The 20,603-nt window shown below is 49.7% G+C and overlaps 1 protein-coding gene across 1 annotated transcript in view; it reads right to left on the reverse strand.

Moving 5' to 3' along the window:
* The window catches only part of GRIK3 (glutamate ionotropic receptor kainate type subunit 3), a 113,596-nt gene that overhangs the window by 42,633 nt on the left and 50,360 nt on the right, over window positions 1-20,603 (reverse strand). Inside the window, exons 2-5 of the mRNA XM_057381027.1 lie at window positions 9,966-10,142; window positions 8,946-9,203; window positions 7,162-7,343; window positions 2,961-3,014 (exon numbers count right to left, since the gene is read on the reverse strand). Of these exons, the coding sequence (XP_057237010.1) occupies window positions 2,961-3,014; window positions 7,162-7,343; window positions 8,946-9,203; window positions 9,966-10,142 (671 nt within the window). The remainder of the gene's footprint in view (window positions 1-2,960; window positions 3,015-7,161; window positions 7,344-8,945; window positions 9,204-9,965; window positions 10,143-20,603) is intronic.

Raw genomic sequence — 20,603 nt, forward strand, 5'->3', positions numbered from 1 at the left:
CTGAGCACTGTTCTGGGGCTGTTCTGAGCTCTGTTCTGGGGCTGTTCTGAGCTCTGTTCTGGGGCTGTTCTGAGCTCTGTTCTGAGCTCTGTGCTTGGGCTGTTCTGAGCTCTGTTCTGGGGCTGTTCTGAGCTCTGTGCTGGGGCTATTCTGAGCTCTGCTCTGAGCTCTGAGCTGGGGCTGTTCTGAGCTCTGTGCTGGGGCTATTCTGAGCTCTGCTCTGAGCTCTGAGCTGGGGCTGTTCTGAGCTCTGTTCTGAGCTCTGTTCTGAGCTCTCTGCTCGGGCTGTGCTCGTGGGACCGAGCCACACCATGGGGCCACCCAGCTGTGGCACCCATCTGCCCACGGGGGGCTGGTGAAGTCCCACACACGCTGCCCTAAGCAGAGCAGAGCAGCAACAGCATTGCCAGCATTCCCCATTTGGGAGGGAGGCTTCTTCGGGCTGTTTTACTTTAATAAGCTTTGGGGGGGTTGATCTCTTCTGTAAGCCTGGCCCCTGCAGCCCCAGGGCTCGCTGCTGATGGATGCAGCGCTCAAATCTGCAGGTGCAGCAGGCACCAAACCATTAATCATCCTACAGAGGAGGTCGAGACTTGGGGTTTTGGCTTGKTTTTTTTTTTCCCCTGAAAAATTGCAAGTGCAAACCTGCACGTTCTGTTAAAGGGCACTGTGAAAAACAGGGCATGATGTTGACTTTTAAATGACTTCAGGGAGCTAAGGGCAAATACAGTGGTTTGACCTCAGACAGSTGCTCATGTTTCTGGCTGTGAGAGGGGACAGCAATCCTGTGCCTGACCTGCTGGAATGGATTTGTTTTTTCAAGATCCATTTTCATTCAGACGCTTCAGTTTGTATTCCAGAAATTGTGAGGAGATAATTTTTGGTTGCAAAAGCCAATGATTTCCCCCTCAGAATGTGACTGGATGTGACAAATCTGAGCTCCAGACCCCATGGTCTCTGTCAAACCACTAGCCCTGGCCATTTCTCAGACCCCACTGGTATTTTGGGTGCTGTTCCTGCCCTGCTGCTCCCCTCTGACCCTTCCTGACACCAAATTCCTACAGAAACCAACCTCCCACCAGCTCCCTCCTTGGCTGCAGTTTAAATCTCAGCTGCAGCCTGATTTATCACCCCCTGGAATCAGAGGATAATTCAGAATGCCAGCTGAGTGTCAGGATGTGGGGAGGTGTGGATGGCAAGCATCAGATCTGTTTCTTCTGGGTTTTCTGCTCCTGCACAGCCACAAATTGAAACATCTGGTTCTATTTTCCACCTCATCTGCATTCCCTTTCACTCATTATTTTCTGAACTGCAGATTAATTCTCCYCTCCACCCTTTATTTCATTCTCAGTGTTTTCCTGTGGCTCTGTCCCCACTCCCCAGCTCGGGTTTCTAGGTGGTGGCAGCAGTGATGAGAGCTGATCCTCAGCACATCCTGCATCCTCAGTGGGAAGATGGAAATGTGGGTGTCCAGGAAGGACATCCCTATCTGCTGTTCATGGGTGGGGTGTCCCCATCCCTCTGTCTGCAAAACCTCATCTTTCAGACTGCAGAGACACCCCCAAATGTGGAGTTCTGGGGTTCTCCCTGCAGGGATTTTGGATGTGAAAATCATGTGTGACAGAGACCAGGGCACGTCAGATCCTCCTCCTGCTGCTCCTCCTCCTCCTCCTGCAGTGGAAAAGGCTGATGGGGCCCTTCATGCCGGAGTCAGTGAACTGTAGTCGTGCTGCCTAGCAAAATGTTGAAGCATTTCATGCCAAGTGTTGATACACTGTGCTCAGTATTGACTGGGGACCTTTTAGAAACATTCAGTATAACATAATAGACTAATTCATTAGCACCCCATGGGTCTCGTACTGGGGAAGCTGAAGCACAGGCATTGCAAGCTAGGAAAACATTGCCTTAAGGAATGACAGATTAAAATATCTTTCCCATGATATAACTGTTATTTCAGGAAAGTGGCATTAATTGTGATTGCTTATCTATTAATTTATTATAATTTCTCTTTTCCCACCTCCAGGCTGTACCTACACATGAAATGTACTCCAGGCTCAGCTGGGGCTGATTAATAGGAGGTTATCTGGGAAATGCTTAAAGCTGCCTGGAATAGATAATGGCAGCAGGGGTAATTAAAATGTCTTTTGCATYTGAAAAATAAATTTTGTAGTTTTTAAGGGTTGGTTTAGTCTGTTTCTTTTCCTAAAGGCAAAAAGATAAATTGGATTTTCAAAATCACACAAAATTCAACAGTAGAATAGACAATAGCATCTTAAATGGAGACAAAAGTGACCCTGCCAGGAAAGCCAGATGCCTCCTGGAGTCAGAGAAGAACTGGGCCGTGTTGAACAGAGGGGAGCTGATGTCAGCTGAGTTGCCCTCCTGTGAAATAAACCTGCAGGGCTGAATCCTGGACCACAGCAGGGCTGCTCCTGACCCAAAGGGGGTCCTGAGTGCTCCTCCCCAGCTCCTGCTCAAAAGGGGTCCCACCAAATCCTGGGTGGGGGCTGCAGCCTCACACTCTCTCTGTGCACATTGTCAATGTGTGGGGAGCTGCACTGAGATGAAAAGGACTGGGAGGGAAGATAAAACCAAAACTGCATCTGTGCACGCCAAAGGAGGCTCCAAGGGCAGGGAAAGGAAGAGCTGACATCTCCCAGGCTGAGCACCCAGGCAGTGCTCCAGAGCAGAGAGATACAGAGGGGTCAGCGGGGCTGAGGTGAGGTCCAGCCTTGCTCTCTCCTGCAGATCCCACTTTCCCTTGCATTTCCCACCCCACTGTGGTGCAGGGCACACCAGGATCAGGCACCATCCCATCCCATCCCATCCCATCCCATCCCATCCCATCCCATCCCATCCCATCCCATCCCATCCCATCCCATCCCATCCCATCCCATCCCATCCATGTTCCATCCCCCATCAGCGAGTGTGCAAGGTGTGTGCACACACAGATACTTTACCAGAGTGGTGAAGATGAAGTGGTAATATTCTGTCATCATCCCCATTGCCATGGCCTTGAGGAGAGTAGGGAAGGGAGGTTAGTAAAGTGGATRCAAGAATTTAACAACAGCCATGCATAAACCATCATAAACCTCAGAGATGAACGGTAAATGTGGCAGGAGAGACCTGGAAACACCRGGGATGAATTCAGGATTGATCCTGGGGAACAGTTAAGCTGTGCTCAGTCAGCAAGAGGCACATGCTCAAGTGCTGAGCTGAGCTGAGCTTTGGTCCTTGAACCATTCTGAAACAGTGGCAAAGCCTCAGTGCCCAGCTCCCCGGAGGGCTGGTGGCATTTCTGGGTGACACTGGGTGTCCCTGGGTGTGCTGGAGTGATTTCTGGGAGACACTGGCTGTCCCTGGATGTGCTGGAATGATTTCTGGGTGATGCTGGGTGTCCCTGCGTGTGCTGGAATGATTTCTGGGTGACAATGGGTGTTCCTGGGTGTGCTGGAACAATTTCTGGGTGACACTGGGTGCTCCTGGGTGTGCTGGAATGTTTCTGGGTGACACTGGGTGTCCCTGGGTGTGCTGGAATGATTTCTGGGTTACAATGGGTGTCCTTGGGTGTGCTGGAACGATTTCTGGGTGACACTGGGTGTCCCTGGGAATGTCAGCACACTGTGGCACTGCACTGTGCTCATGTGTCATGCGTGGTGCAGGATCCTCCGGGCTCTGTTGGCCCAGCTGTGGGAAGGGGGGGGTCACTTTTCCTCTTCTGAGTAACCCCACATAAACCTGATTGATCATAAACAGCCTGTTTCTAAAGTTACACATCTGTGTAGTGGCTGAGAAGCCAGCTGAAAGGTTTTTGGTTTCTGACAYGAGTAATTCTGGGGCTCTGCATCCCCCACTTCAGTGCCCATTTGTGCAGTGAGTATGTGCAGTCCCTCCTTCCTGAACACAACAGTTGGAATATAGGTTAGGATCTGGGTTGGAAATGGCTTAGTGAAGGTGCAGGCTCAAGGATGGGGAGTAGGAACATCCCCTGTCCATCAGCCTTTGGAGATGGTGGTCCTGAGGGCCTTTGGCCAGCCCAGCAAKGTTCCCAGCCAGCCTGGGCACGGAGGATGGATGGCTCCTGCAGATTGCTGGGATTTGCATAACTGAGCACTGCAGAGAACAGCCTGTCCTGGAAGCTCTGTCAGAGCACAACCATGGGCTGGAGGGGCCTTGGCTGGATGACCACAACMAGSCCTTGGCTGGATGACCACAACCAGACCCTGCACAACATGGAAAGAACACATTTCAGTCCATGAGAAAGGTCACCTTGGAGCTGGTGGCTGGTGACAGAAAGGTTCCCATGGGTTTGGCTGGGATGCTGACTGTGTGAGCATGTTTTCTGGAGAAAACACATGCAAGAGCACTTTAAAATCCCCACTGATGGGAAAGCGACTTCAAGTCCCCCCAGGAAATGTTTGCTTCCCTTGGTTTTTTGCTAAAATTACTAGGGCGGAATTTACCTCCGAGGAAGAAAGTGACAGTCTGGAAAGAAGTGAGATGTCAAAAAACAAGGGAAAGGGAAAGGATCTGGATTGCAAGCCTGGGTACTGCGACTCTAGAGTGTGATTTCACCCCAGATTTCCTGCTCTGGAAGCAGCTTTTGGAAAGTTTGGGGGCTGTCTCTGTGGCCACGCACCATCCTGTCCCCCAATTCCCCTGGTGGATCTGGGGGCTGTGCCATACCTCCCTCCCTCTGCATACCCTGGAACAAAGAGGTGGAGCAGGGAATGGTATTTCAGTATGGGAAGCATCAGTTAATGATGGGAAACCAATCTGGARCAAATAATGAGATCCCAGTTCGGGTTCTGCTGCTGGATCATTGTGTCCATAGCTCAGAAGCCCAGAACAGCTGCCAAAAGGAAACTCCAGATCCCAGCACTGGCAGCCTGGGGCAGGCTGCATCTGGGTTTGTGGGGAAATGAATAAATGATGATCCTGGTGGATAAGCCACAGGCAGTGGGCAGGATGAAAGCAGGAGCTGACAGATGCAGCTGTGCCCTGCGGAGTGAGGCGCCTGCTCGGGACGGTGCAGGGAAAACTGCAAACACATCTGGAGTGGCAAAAAGGGACCAAAACTGAGGAAGGCTGGAGAATCTGGGGTAGGACAGGAAGGCTTCACAAGCAGGACTCTCTCTGATGGGTTTCTACAAGGATTTGTTGTCCAAAAGGACAAAATAATGGATGGTTTGATGTCGGGTTAGTCCCAGGGACCCGGGCTGGGGTAGGAGGTGACAGAGTATGGCTGTGCCACCTCGTGTGGTGTTTGTTACTCATAGATTAGTGGTCCCTGGGGTTTTTCACTCCTCCAGTGTGAAGATATTGCYCAGATGATCAGTGGTGTGCTGTGGGAGCATTTAACCTCGAATCCCTGGGGAGCAAGATCCCAGCTGGCACACAATGGTGTGTGCTCTGCTCAGTCAGAGCTGCTTCAATCACTACTGGCAGTCGGTGCTCAAACCTTCTGTGATATCCGAAAATGTGCAAGGAAAATCAGTATTAAGGACTGGAAATTTTAGCACAAGCCTTGTGAGAACCTTGCTGTCATGCCTGAGGCTGCACAGGGCTGGCAGTGGGGCCGAGAGGCTCCAGGGACTCTGTCCAGCCAAATGTCTGCAGAGCTGACTGGTGTAGTGACCAAAACGTTACAATAAGCACCTAATTGCAATAAAATAGGAATATTCCTGATTCTGGGATAAACAGGAGGCTGGGACATTCCTCCCTGGGTTTTTTTTTTTTTTGCAGCCCATTATTTGTTCTGTGCATTGTTCTTCTGCCACTGCAAAGGGAAGCAGATTCCCTTCCTCCAGGAGAAGGCTTTGCCCAGCTCGTGGAAAAAGGTGGAAAAGAGCTGTTTCGCAAGTAAAGGTGGCACCTCTAGGCGTGCATGTCTTGCTACAGCTAGAAAAGTGAGGAGAACATAAGGTTTCTAAGCTTCCTAATCTTCAGCAGAAGCGAGTGACCCCCAGGTCTTGGTGCACCACCCCAAGCCTGCCTGATGTTACACGTCAGCAAGGCCAGGCATGCAGAGACCAGGCAGGCTGTGGATTGGGTTTGTGCWCTTTGCCAGACTCTGAAAACACTTTGCAGTATTTCCCTGGGTAAAAATACACTGAGTTACATTGCTAAGCTGAAATCCATGGCTTCAGGTCCTGACAAAAACCCAGCAGAAACCCAGCCAGAAGGACTCAGAGAGCCCTGTCTCCCCTGGTCCCCCCTCTCCTCCATCTTCCTCACTCTGCACGGGCGGTGATGAGCTGAGCAGATGGCACAATAAACTATAATAAACTGCATAATAAGTGAACAGCACCAAACACAACCAGCGAGGGAAAATAACTGGCAGGAGACAATAAGCCCCTTCTATTGCTTCCCATAATAATCCCTCCCAGGCTTTCCGAGTTCTCTGAGCACTTCCCTTCATTCTGCATCAGGCAGGCTGCGGGAGGAGGCTCTTTCCTTGTGCTTGCTCTCTCATSCCTTCGGGGATTTATTTAATCTGTGTGGTGGTGTCGTGCTGGGCTGATAGGAGCAACACTTTCACCAGCTGTTTTTTAGCATCTCTGTGAGCCTTTCCCTCTGCCTCCTATTGACCCCAAAACCCAAAGGCACTCGGGAATGGGGAGGAGCTGGGGTGAGCAGCAAGAATGCTGGTGGAGGAACTCGTGGAGGAAGAAAGGAGGGAGCCCAAATGAGTGGAAAATCACTGACATCTGGCTTAAAGTCCTAGAATTGCAGACAGCCCTGGAGAAGGGACAGAGGATGCTGTCCCTCCTGGCTGGGAGAGCCACAGGTGGCAGTCTGGATCAAAGCAGAACAGGGATGAAGAGGGAAGAAGATTTGGGCTGAGAAGCCACAGGGAAAGCCATAGAATTGYCTGGCACCAGCCTGGCCCTGGTGCCACATTGGGCACAGCCCCTTCTCCCCCTGTAGCATTCCTTGGTTCTTACCCACAGCCACTTTTTGGTACTTCCAGTTTGTCAGTGAAAACTCCATTTTTTTATAAAAATCCAGCAGTGTCCTTGAAGCATGGACTTGCTGCAGCTTTTAGTGTGGCTGTGGATTGTAAGCTGCACTCCAGTGAGGGGTCACTGCAGTAGGGCCACCCCACACCCATGGGCTCCTCAGTAGCCACTCTGCTTTGCCCGCTTGCCCCCTGCCCACCTGCTTGAGGATCTGAGCTGCCATCAGGTGGCTGCAGTCGAAGATGATGCGGAATTCCCTGCCCCTCTTCATCTCCTTGAGCAGCGGCCGCGCGTCGTCCGTGTCCAGCGGGAGCTGGCGGATCTTCAGGCGGATGTTGTAGCGGGAAGGGGCCATGATGAGCTCCTGCAGCCGGATCAGCCCTTTGGGAGAGGCACAAAGACAAACCCACAGCGTTACAGCTCTGCCTTCCCCACCAGCTGAGCCACAGCAGATCCCTTCTGTTCCCCATGGGATGGGATCGGGCCCTCCATCCCTCTAAAGGGTATCAAAGCCAAGGTCGCTGTAGGGAGTGTGAATAGCTTGTATGGGAGAAAAACGCCACATCCTTGGCTGTCTTGAGAAAAAGAGATTGGAATGTAGAATTGATAATGCAGGTGGYTTACAATTATAAACATTACTAATACTGTAGCTTTTGCAAACCTACCAATCCTATGCTATTGAGTAGAAAGTGACAGCCTCACTGATCAATGTATGTTTGACACAAATGTATGCACTGGTTGCTAAAGTAGATAAAAGAGGCCTGTCCCAGAATAAAGGGGTTACTTTTTGTGTGTGTGTATGTGTGTCTTTGTGTCTGTTATTTTTTGTGTCGGCTGTCTGGCCAACAGTGACAGGTCACATGTCAACCATTGACCCTAGAGCAGTTGTTTTAGGAAAAAATGGGTTTTTCTGGTGGCTCCCTGCCACCCCTGGAGCCGGTAGGGCTGGATGGGGTCCCTGCTCTAGGTAGGAAAAGGACAACAGTGGGTTGGTCTTCACCTCTGACACCTCTGGGATCACAAAATATGTTCTTAAGCAGATGTGCCCTTGAGGAAGGACAGGACAGGATAATCAGCTACACAACAAATTAAAATCTGCATATTTACCGTGCACAGCAGCAAAAGGGAAAAATGAATATGCGCTTGGATTTATGAGTCGCTTAGATCGTAACGGTCACTTAATCACAACTCGTAACTTCCTACTACCCTCAGAATTCATTTCTGTTTCCTGCRCAAGGCAGAGAGCCATGCTGGATGCAGCTGAGCAGGAATTATTGGGATCTGGTGTTGCAAGGAGAATTTCAGCAGATGCCTRTTGCAAGGGAGAAGAGAGAAACGTGTCCCTCTGTATAGCAGAAGAAACACGTTAGAATAGGCCACGAAGGGAACATACTGTGACCCACATTTGCAAAACAGGAATGTCAAACTGTGTTCTCATCAGCCCTCCCCTAAAGAAACCATTTGGTTTAGTGAAATTAGGTTGGACAGGCTATCCAATGTGGCTTTTGTTTTTTTTGGGGGGGTCTATCTGCAGCGCTGTGCAGCACTTTGCTTTGTKTAACCATCAACAGCTTTCCTTCTGTGAAGGACTTTGTCAGCTCTGTGTTAACAGAATTAGCCAGAAAACAAAAAAAATTTTCCAGAACTGCTTTTGGTTTTAGCTGGGAACTGCTCCATCCATGGCAGCTGTGCACAGGGGCTTTGCTGGTGCAGAGGGGCACCACAATCCCAAAAGAGCCARGCTGAGATGGTCACCCCATGCCAATGAACCCTCCCATGACCCTTTGGCAGCTCATGGGGCCTCGTTCACTTGCTGAGAGCTTTGTGAAAGAAATGCTTAGAAAGATCCCAGAGCCTCCCAGAGCACCACTCCAAACTCCTGGGAACCCATCATGACAGGCAACAAGAGAAAGGGAAAATTCCCAGAGAGACCCAGAACAGAAAACCTCCAGGATTCGTTCTCTGAGCCCCTCCTTCACCCACCTGTGCTGTCATCGTACACCACGGTGGCTGACCTCCATTTCAGGTACTGCACCAGGTCCAGGATGGCGTGGCTCAGGGAGGCATAGTCAGGATACAGGTTGACATAGAAAGTGTCCTTGTTATCCAAAGGGTGGTGCTTCCATCGGAGCTGTATGTGGGGCACCTCCAGGGCGTTGCAGATGGACTGGACAGCGTTGGTGCAGGAGCCTTGGGAAGGTCCGAATATGGCCACGACCCCCAGAGCGAGCTGGTCGCAGGCTGGAGGGGGAAGGGAGGGATGGTGTCAGCAAAACTTGGTGRGGTTGAGTGAGGGGCAGCCCTGGGCACAGCCCTGGAGTGGGGTGGTGGGTGGACAGACAATTCTGGGCACTGAGCCGCCACTGATGTTGGGTAATTACAGCAGTGATGAGGCACAGAGACAGAGAGAGGAGGAATTGTGGCAGGTGGGTCTGGGCTGGACAGACACAGAGGGATCCCAGGCTCCTCTGAGGGAGCCTTTTTCACAAAACCATCTGAACAGGGACAGGGGGTCACTGGGCTGGCTGGGTCACCATCACCTGGTGATGTCCCTGCAATAGCTGCCAGCTCAGRCAGCAGGTTTCCTTTCTCCCCAACCACAATCAAACTCCACGAGCCCTCAGGTCACCACTCACAGCCTTTGCTGTGCACTGCCTCCCCTTCAGCAATTCAAGTGTGTTGCTGTTATCCAGTAATCAAAAGTGACTGTTATTAAGAGATCAGAGCATCCACGCGACGGATGCGAGCACTGCCAGGGATACAGCGACACAAACACAGGCGTGGCCTCCAGACCTTCGCTCAGGATTAGAGCAAATGCTGAAAGSAGTTTTGTGAGGTTTGCAGAGGGAAGAAAGGTAGTTGTTCCCCTTGTATTAAAACATCTCTGGAAGGCCAGCTCTGGCAGGAGTTCTCATCCAGATCACTGGGTCTCCCATGAAACCAGACCTTTCTYACACTGAATAAATGGCCACAAAGCTGCTCAGAAGTTTGCTCTGCTCTTACCTTTCTTAGTTGCTTCAAAGCTGTCGTGGAAGTGTATCCTCTGGATGTCATAGGTCAGGGTTGTGTTGGGCAGCAAAGTTCTGTTCCTGTTAATGATGTTGGCGGAGAATCGGAAGGCTTGCTCCTCAGCACTCATCACCTGCGTGTTGGGGCCATCTGTGTACTCAAAAATTCCTCCTGCAAAACAAAAAAAAATCCACCTTTGAGCCATAGTTTGTTTCACAAACTTATGAAGCAAGGATGAGAAACCCTTAGAATGTTGGCAGGTGGAGCAGGGCTTATTTCAGGACCTGCTCTGTACTGAAATAAAGATGTGAAGACTTGGGTTTCTCTCACATCCTGGTCTGTGAGAATGTTCTGGGTGGCAGCTTTGTGGGGCAATAAGAGGAAGTTTAAAGTCTTGGAATATTTTTACGAGACAGATGAGTGGYTTCCTGTAAAACTTTAGGACCAGACCTTGGGAAGAGGACAGGATTATGGCCCAGCTGCAGAGACACTCCAGGTCCGTGCTCTGAGCAGTGACTGGGTACAAAGCTGGCACTGCCCTCTTAGAAATCTCCTCACACAGGAGACAGTCAGGGCATTGCTGCTGATGGCTGTTTTCACTGCCATTTTCAGCACCCYTCTCCTTTTCCATTGCTCCTCATGTTTTAGCTCTCCACGTTCCTAATTCAGACCAGCAGAGACCTCTGGGTTTGCCTCCCCTACAGCTCCTCTGCTCGGCAACGCACATCTCTGATGCAGCTTTCCCCTGTTCAAAAGTTGTTAATGCCATTACACCTCCCCAAGGGCAACAAGCTCATGTCACAGCATGGCTGGCTTTCTTGGCTCTGTGTCTGTGAGCCTTGTCCTCAGCTCCCACTGACAGCCACTCTAATTGGAGTGACTGGCTGGGTTATGTAACAATGTCCTTGCCTCTGAGACACAGGAGCCATCCTGCACCCCTCCCAGAACCACAGAAAGACACAAACCTTGCTCTATCTCACTCAAAAGTGAACCAAAATAATTAATGGGTGAGCGAGATAAGCAAGCACAATTTGTAACAGATGGTCTCGGGGTTCGTTAGCAGAAGGAAAATCTTCCTCTTCAATTTAAGGTAGTCCTCAAATGTTTTGTTGTAGACAACAGATGCCAGCTCAGCCCTCCTGGTTTGCAGGCAATGGTGTGAGTCTTCTCCAGGAGCTGCAGCACATTTTYTATRGTTTTGTGGTGGTTTGGTGTTAACCAGGAGTGCCAATTTGGYCAGAACCAAGCTGACAGCTTTGCTGATGCCCATGCTCTGGGTGTCCTCCCAGGAATGTACCAGAGCCATGGACTGGACAAAGTACAGGAGTGGTGGTTGGAGATGTTCTCAGCAAGAGAGCAGAAGGACCTGCAAAAGGCCCCTGATTTTCCTGATTTTCTGCTCCCCTTGATTGTGACAAGTGTTGCCCTTCCTCTTCCTCTGCAGTCTTTATGCATCCGTGTCCCCACTTGTGAAGTAAGTGTGGGAATTAATTTACATTCATAGACATGAAAAATTTTGAGCTGTTCCCTGCATGTCTCTGCTAGAAGAAAACACTGAACTCAGTGCTAATTTTGGTAATAGGCAGCAGAATAAAGAAAAAGAGGCTGAATGCTCATTCTGGAGCCTCATTTCTGTCTCACGTGATTTTCAGCCAGTCACTCATGGGCAGGTTTTCAATCCAGAATGCTGAACAGCGTAGGCAGGAGTRTAGCAGAATTGTCCACGTGCCTCATTCTCACTGGCTCATGCCAAAACATTTGGGTTTTGACTGGTGCAAAGAAAATTATTCATCCACATCAAAGTTTGCACATGCTGGCAGCTCAGTTAAGTTTCTTAGGGCAGAAGAAAATTTATACACAATGTTGTATCAGACACAATAAATAAAACTAAAGGGAACATGAGATTCACCCCTGTCTTTCTGTTCAAAGCTTCACTGTCCAGACTGTTTAGCAAGGGATTTTTTGTTTTCTAGCATCGTCCTGAAGTGCTGACTGGTTCATGTTACATTGATTATCCACTAGCTGGCATTAGGCTTTCTCCCAGCCCAGCGCTTCCAGGGTTGCGTTGGAGCATGTCTTATTATGGGAGAATATAGAAAGGCTGGGTATGTGGATTATTGGTGTTTGATCCTAAATAAATTCCCATTCCAGACATCAACTMGATACACCAGGCTTTCTGACAGGAAGGAATTTTCTGTGCAGCCACCCAGCACCTCGAGTTCAGGGCCAGGGATGAGCGAGCTGACAGGCAGGAGGGATGAATTTCCGTGTATTTCCCATTGCTGGGAACACACCAGGAACACACTGGGACATCAGGAATCTCCCACAGCTGCTGAGGTGCTGGGGGCAGCCACCACATGCCACAGACTGTTGTTTGCTCAGGAATTGGGAGCACTGGGAGCTCCTGATGTCAGATTTGCACTGCTGGCACAGAGCATCCCATCGGATCCACTCATCCCACACTCCCGTCCCTCTTGGCTCGTGCGCCGCTCCTTCAGAGATGTTCATTCCCATCATTATTTAAAGAGCCTAATAACTGGCTTGAAACAGCTGATTAATGCATAATCTTCATCATGATTACACAGCATAACTGGCATTAATTTGCAAAGCCAGCTAATTATGAAAATAATTGTTGCAGCTCTTCCATTTGAGCAAAATGGAGACTCTTGGCTCGTGGCAKTGAGAGCATGAGGGATGTGACATCAGCTGGCTGATGGCTGAGCTGGAGGACCCCTGGGGTCCCCTGGAACCCTCAGCAGGAGAAATGAAGGAGCAGGGCTGTGAAATCTGCTGCCCAGGGCTGGACAGTGGTGGGCAGCTCCAGGAACCTCACCTGGCTTCACTCTCATGCACCAGAGTCAGTGGGGGTCAGAAGTTCACAACAAACAAGTCTCCACTTCTACACACTGCCTATCAACAAATTCCACCTGAGAGAGTAAAACTAAAGCTTCTTTAGGGTTGCTGTCTCTCTCTAAAGCTCTGCACTATTTTTGAAGCTAGTCCCAATGTCTTGGAGGTCATCGATGCAGTTCCCTGGTGCTCATGGCCTTTCCCAGCATTTCCCGTCTGTGCAGGTCTCAGCTTCTTATTCTTTCTTTCCTTCCCTCCCATACCTTGGTAGAGAGATAAAAGATGGCTGTGACGAGGTCTGTCATGCTTTGTGACATCCTCCTGAGGTTCTGAGAGGATTTGCTGCCTGATTTATCAGTGCTGCTCCTTGCCCAGTCAATACAGCCCCTGGGATCCCCACTGCAGTGCCATGTGCTGTTCAACACACGCTGAAGTTTATCAATCAGGTTGACTTTGCTTGCATAGATATTTTTCCCTGGAGACTTTCTTTTTATGCATTGTTTGAAGGGCCTTTGGTGCAGTGGGATCTGGGACCGGGAGTCAGCCTTGTAGGAAATGCCTCACACAAACTGTCGATGAACGCTTTCGACCCATATCACTTGCTTTTACATATTTTTTGATGAAGTAATCCATTATTACATCTGACTTCTTGGATTTTAAAATCAATCCCAGGCAGGTTAAATAATTATTCAGTTGTCTTTTACTCTTAAAGCAGACTAATTGCTCTCTGGAGAATGTCAGCCAGCGTATGGGAAAACACACTAATTGCAATCAGCTTCGTGTCAGAATGTTTTGTGTTATTTTATTTGATGACCTCAACATTGCTGCTRAGGTGGGGAGTTTTCAAAATGAGATTTCAGGGCAAATGCTTGAAACTTCCCTTTAGGTCTAGACCAGAGGTGCAATAATGGGGCTGGGCTGGGGGAAGGAGCCWGSCMCAGGGAAAATTTGGGTGCAAACASAGGGTCTGACTTGGAGAAGGAGAATTTGAGCAGCAGAACTTCAGGGTAAAACCTGGATCCCACAAAACACCTAAAATCCCATTGATGACAACCAGAGCATGCCCAGGGCTGTCTGCATCCAGCAAAACTGATCTGCATCCCTCTGTCCCCAGGGATGGTGCTGGAAGACCTTAGGAATGCCCCAGGCTGGAGATGGGAATACACCTGGACAATGGATTGGGGACATTGCTGCACTACTCCAGTGATCCCGGGCTGTGGCTGCATGGGCTCAGTGCCAGTGCAGTTATTTTTAGCGTTGTCAAGAGCTAAGTCAAGAAAGCCAAGGTATTTTAGGTTTCCATTTCTCCTCTCTTTTTCTTTTTACCAAAACAAACAGCTTCATTGTCGGCAAGAAAATTCCAACAGCCCTCAGCGTGTGGTGTGATCTCTTATCTTCTACTCCTTATAAATCACGGAGTTATTTAGCTTTGAAGAACAACTATTTCTGATAACACTTTTCTCTCCCCCGCTGACAGTGTTGTTCACACATTTAGACAGCTCTGACAGTCTCTTTCCATGTGACATCAGGGAAGAAATACCTGGTTTGAGACAGCTCTTACCAAGGATGGAGCCAGCGGAGCTCCTCAGGGACAAGGGAGCTCCTGCTCCCTCTCACAGCCCTTTCCATGCCCAGAGCTCTATTTTATATGTTTGGTTTTTTTTTTTTTTTTTTTTTTTTTTTTTTTCTATGAGGTTATAAAATGTTTTTCCTGTTGCCTTCTGAGGCATGGGATTCGCCCTCTTCTGAGGACAATCACTCTGTTTTGGGGACAGTATCAGCAAATGGGCCGATCAGGACAGGTACACAGAATTTAGTGCCTGTTCCTGYGGGATGCTGCTCCACAGGTCCCTGAGGCCGAGAAGGGATAGTCTGTGGAGAATTTTCCAGAGCTGCYTCTCCCAGGAAGGCTTGGAGAACCTGGCCCTGCTGCTGGGCTGACAAGTCCAGTGGGGAGAATTTCGCTGTCATGGCTCAGGTCCCCTGAGAGCTGCTGTTTATACAACAGCATTATATAGAGAAATGAGATAACACTGCTGGGAAGTGAAAGGAAGTTCCCTGGAGCATGAGATTGTGACTGGGAACGGGCCTTCAACTCCCAAATCTGGCCCATCCTGGGGGACTGTGCCAGTCTCAGGTGCAAGAATAAGGACGCAGAGAGAGCAGCAAAATACAGAAGGCAATAAATATCACCATAACGAAAAGGGAAAGCAATGACAGATTWATTCACAAGAAATCTCTCCTCGCACCTTCCCCCAAGGAGCTGAGGCTGTGAAATGCTCCACGGGTACGCTCCAAGGAGCTGGTCCTGCTTTCAGCCTGGCATGGTGATGCCTTAGGATTTTTCRTTTCTRTATTTTCATGCGTCTGTATTCTTGTACTTCTCTAGTACAGCACTTAAAAACTACCCTTCTCCCATCTTTAGACAAAACAATTCCTCTCTRAGCCTGRATCCAAGGACACCTCGCTGCCTCAGAGCCCYAAAATATGGAAAYAMCAGAGAATTGGGGGAGGGGAGCAAKTTTGGGGTGGKTGACATCATCACCTGWAAAGATCATTGGAGAATTAAGACCCRATRTGTTAATAARGCAGAACTTAKAAAAGGTGAAGATCTCGTGACTYKGTRTSCRTTTTGGGTGTAGCCTCAGGAGGAGGCTTTGTCTGCCCTRATGTACCARTAGGCCTGTTAGGCCTGGATTAAAGTTGTSTATTCTCATTCTYTTAAGTTTGTCTGGCCTCTGTTTCAGATCAGCCTGATTGATAAGGCATCMATGGAGCAGAGCCCCCAGTCTGCTGTCGATGCCAGCTCTTCCCCCCAAACAGAAAAAAACTCACCCTATAAACTGATGGGTGAGCGGAGCAATGCCAGGAGCGCAGGGAGCTCCCACTGTCCCACAATCCCCATTGCTGCTGGGAACCCCAAGAAGCCAGAGAGGTGCAGTGGATCCCCCAAACTGCCACAGGCTCCAGTGTCAGATGGCAAAATCCCGGGATGTGCTCCGCTGAGCGCCGAGGCAGTGAGCGTAACTTGCAAACGGATTGAAACAAACCTTCTGGGAAGGAGCTGAAAATAATTCCCGAGGTCTGTCAGCGGGTTCTGGGCTTTGACAGAGCGGCAGGATCTGAGTCCCTGTCCCCTTCAACTGCTGCTGATCATGCACTGGCCCTGTCACTTCAGCGCGGCGCTGCTTAATGTGATGCAGCACAGCCACGGATCCAAAGCAATTTCAGGCTTCATCAACACGCATCACGCAAGAGAGCCCCAGTGCAGGGCTGGATGGCTCTGGGGCTGAGCTGGCCCTGCCCACGGGAGCTCCTCGCTCTGGATGYTGATTGCTAAAAGCCCAGGAGCAGGATCTGCCTGGAACACAGGCAGAGGATTAACCTCAGAGCCGGTGTGTCTGGATCGCTTACGCTCACACGCTGCCCGCACTCACTGAGTGTCTCTTTTGTATAAATTAAAAAGGCATCAGCCTGTTCCTGAGCTGCTCCCACCCTGGCAGCTCCGCTGGCTCTCAGGTCCAAGGCATTTCCACATGTTTTTTTTCTGAGGATCCCAGTTTTGTGCTGCCTCCATGGGCTGACGAAACCCATGATGTACACCTGCCCATCCAGGAGCTTTCCCTGTGCCCAAAACACCCCACAAAGAGCTGGAGCCAAGCAGGAGCTGAGCTCAGCCCCTCTGGGCCTGGGTTCAGGTGTTCCTGAACTCCCTGGCACACCTGGATTTGCTCCCCAACACCCTTTGGAAGAGGCAGGACATGGAGCCTGAATCCCCCATGGTCTCAGAGGAGGAACAGGGACAGCAGCATGGCCAGTGTCCCCAATGTCCCCAAACACCCTCAAACACGATGAGAAACATTCCCATTTCAGCTGGTCTGACCCTGTATCATGGGGCTGAAYGTGAGAGTGAACAGCCCTGCTGTCCCCTCCTGGCCACAGCCCCCCACTCTGATCACTCTGGGGGTGTTCCAGGGAYCCCACAGCGGCTGGAGGAGGAGCTGATGGACAGAGACACATTCCCAGTGCCTCCGGTTCCACCACACGCTGCAGCAGGAGGAAGAGCCAGGTACTTGCTGAGTAATGCCAAGAAAATGAATTCAAGCAGAAAATCAGATACGCAAGGCACGAGTGTGTCCCGCGAGGAGGGATTTCCCGCCTGCCAGGACAGAAATCCCGTCACAGCAGGTTGATCCGTTCCCAGGAGACGGTGTCTCCTTCCTTTCTCATTTTGGTATTGAATATGCAAAATCCTATTTCGTTTGCTCTGAATTAGGCACTTCATGTCACAGGGGGTGACATTCTTCTATGTATAAGCTGCTTAACAGATGAGCAGTCAAGTGGCAAAGCAATACATTATTAATGCTTCTGGTTAAATTAACTGATTAAAACCACTGGAGCTAAAATGTATGTATCAGCACTTTACTGGCACTAAATGAGGAATTAATGGAACATGGCGGGTTGTGTTTTTAATGAGCAGCAGACAGGCAAGGTCTCCAAAGGTTTCTCACCGCTCCTAGGGATGACCTGTTGCATCCTCGGCTGGACGCCGGCACCACTCATCCCCACGAGGCCAGGGCACGGCAGAACAGTCTGCGTCTCCTACAAACAAACTTCTCCTCCTTGCAAACCCTCCTCGTTTGGCCTAATTGGCAGCGTTTCCTCTGCCATGCTTTGAACAAGCTGTTCTGGTGTTGCACGTTTGACATCTGAGGAAGAGCGTTTACCGCAGCGGCAGAGCGTAACCCCGACCAAGGGAGCGGATCAAAGCGCTAATCTGAGATCAAAAGCCTTCAGCGGTGCTACAGCAGAAATAAATTAAGTTAGCAACAGATTTCTTAATGATATTTAAATTTCTAATTTGCATAATACATGATTAAAATGAAATGGGCTTTTTTTTTTTTTTTTTTYTTTYYTTTCCTAAGCAGGCTCAATTAATTAAAAAAAAGAAGGCAGCGTCATAATCTCAGAGGAACAGATTCCTGTCAAGATAAAGGCAAGGAAAATGCCACAAAACTTTTAATTTAGCCAATATTCCGCTCACAGGAAATGCAAATCTCCGCAAGTGACTGGGAAGATGCAGCCTGAGAAGTCCCTGAGGGGCAGATCTCCCATTGACACCCAATCTCACCACTGCCCTCAGAGCGGATGGGAAAGGCTCCCCCAGGCTATAAATGGTTTATTTCTCTACAAGAGGGAGATCTGCCAGCTGTGGGCTACTCGTGCTTATCTTGTTCTCACTGTGGGACACCTCACCAGGTACCTGAGCTCCCTGGGATGAATTATCAGCTCAGATTTGTGAGTGATCTGCCACAGGCACAGAACTGATCCACGGTGTGAATTCTAGCTCTCTGCCAGGGAAGGGCAGCTGGGCTGGACTGTCCACCAGCCCTGGTCACCCCCATGGCCATCCCTGCCCTCCTGCTCTGAGAGATGGGCACCCCTCCCCAAAATCTCACTGAGACAGTCTGATATTAGCAGATGTGTCCCGGGAATCACCGACGGACGGATAAATCAGACGCAYGCAAATGTCACTTTTATGGCGCTGCTTTGGGCTGCGAACCCGTGTTAGTCTGTGATATATGGGAGAAAAAAAAAAAGGTTTGCAGGCTTCCAGTTATTGCAGATGTGTAACACAGGGTTGAGGTGATGCAGTTGGGGGTGTATTTTCTGTGGTGTTTTATTGCCCTGTGGGGGAATCTGGGGCTTCCATCGGGGCAGGGAGTGAGGCCACATGGGAACATAAATCCCAGTTCCTGCCAGGACTGACCCGTGCTGTAACAAAGTCTGCAGGGTGATAAAATACTCTGGATTTATCTTTATTATGTGCTGAAGAGCTGAGGGCTGGCCCCATGTCCCACACGTGTCACCCAGTTTGAGGGTCCCCACCCAGCTGAGCTCCTGGTGAGCAGATTCTTCCCATTCATCCCAGTGAAAACTGTGTTTCACTGGTTAATTTGTGAAAATTCACCATAAATTGAATTCAGGGTGTTAGAAACCGAAACAACTTATTTTGTGGAAGAAAATTACCCTCTCAGGTAAACTGGATTTTGTGAGTCTCTGAGGTCTGCACTGAGAGAGCCCCTTGGCCGCACACAGACCTGCCAAACTGAATTAAAATGCCAATTATTGCATGTTAATTAAATCCTTCTCCAATATTCACCGCTAAGACCCAGCTAATAAATGTTAATACCCACCTGGCACATAGCATATATTAGACCTAARAAACCTACATTAAATCCTGCTTTCCATCCACAGTGTAGCCAAACATTGACAGTCAACTGCTCGTTTCTCACTCTTGTATTGATGCTTCCAAAACCTGGGGCCTTGACTAAGATGATGCATTGAATGGCAAATGCAGCTCTGCAAATATTATGACACATTGTTTGTCATCTGCCCTAAATATTTAACAGTTCCATTTTACAAGATTTTTGTGCCACATGCTGAGTATTTGCTCCTGATAGATGCTAAATTTGACTGATGGAATGGATTCCATTCAGGAGCTGACAGTCCCAAAGCCTTGTCAGGATCTTTGCTGATGGCATCTTCTGTTTAAAAGAAAGCAGAGAGGGAAAAACAACCCTGCAGAGTGCCCTGGGAAAATTGTTTCTGCTTAATCCCATCTCCTCTCCCCAGAAAATCCTTTTTGTAGGAGGAGATCAAAGGTCTGTAATAGATTTCAACAGGTCTCCAGGAACTGTGGGATGCAGAGGGAGTGTGGGTCTCAGTGGAATTGACCTGCTGCTGGTGCTTGGGGCAGATAAAGGTGTAATTGGGAGATTCAGAAACCGATTTTGCCTTTTCCTCTTCCTGTTTTAATGTTTTCATGTTCTTAAGCAGAGGGAAAAAAMCAGAATTTGCCAGGATGTGGCTCTTGCTGGGCACAGGAGGTCGGGGGAGCACAGGGGGCTGCACTGGGATGTGTGAGAATAAAACCTCATCACTTTTAACAAATTCCTTCCCAATCTACCTTGACTGAAATCTTTTATGGTGGGAAGATCTGCCTGGGGTGGGCATTCTGGAAACCTGCATTATTCAATATATTTTATGAATGGTTATTTTCCCTCCCTTTGTTTTTACCCTTCCCCCTTCCCCCTTCCCCCTCATTTCTTAATTTTCAATTCTGAATGCCCAGGGTAATTACAGCTGAAAGATTTGCTGGCTTAAAAGCAGCACTTTATTCCAGGGAATGAAAGAAAAAAAAAAAAAAAGGGAACGACAAAAGGATCTGCTCTGAAAAATGCTTTCATTATTTTCCTGTCATCTGTACTCTTGGTTTACAAACAGCCACACGCAGAGCAGGGGATGCAAAGGGACGTGCTGGACCTGCCCGGCAGCTCGGCTCCAGAGGAATTCCACATTTCCTAAATGATCAAAACCAGCTCTTAGAAATCTATTCTGTCTTGTAGAGGAACAGGCTGACCACAGAGCAGCAACTGTGCTGGCGCCGTGGGCTGAGCACGGTACTGCCCTGGGCTTGGAGAGGGTGGCCAGGGGTCCCTGTCACCATGGTGGGTGCCCTGGAGGTGGCCAGGGGTCCCTGTCACTGTGGTGGGTGCCCTGCCTGCCCTGGGGGTGGCCAGGGGTCCCTGTCACTGTGGTGGGTGCCCTGGGTGCCCTGGGGGTGGCCAGGGGTCCCTGTCACTGTGGTGGGTGCCCTGGGTGCCCTGGGGGTGGCCAGGGGTCCCTGTCACCATGGTGGGTGCCCTGGGTGACCACACTGCCACCCGTCCTGGATGTGGGTTTATCCCACTCCTGCCTCCCCATTGCCAATGATCCCAC

The sequence above is a fragment of the Malurus melanocephalus genome, unplaced genomic scaffold (assembly GCF_030028575.1).
Source record: "Malurus melanocephalus ecotype Western Australia unplaced genomic scaffold, MMel_1.1 scaffold_488, whole genome shotgun sequence".
Lineage (NCBI taxonomy): Eukaryota > Metazoa > Chordata > Aves > Passeriformes > Maluridae > Malurus > Malurus melanocephalus.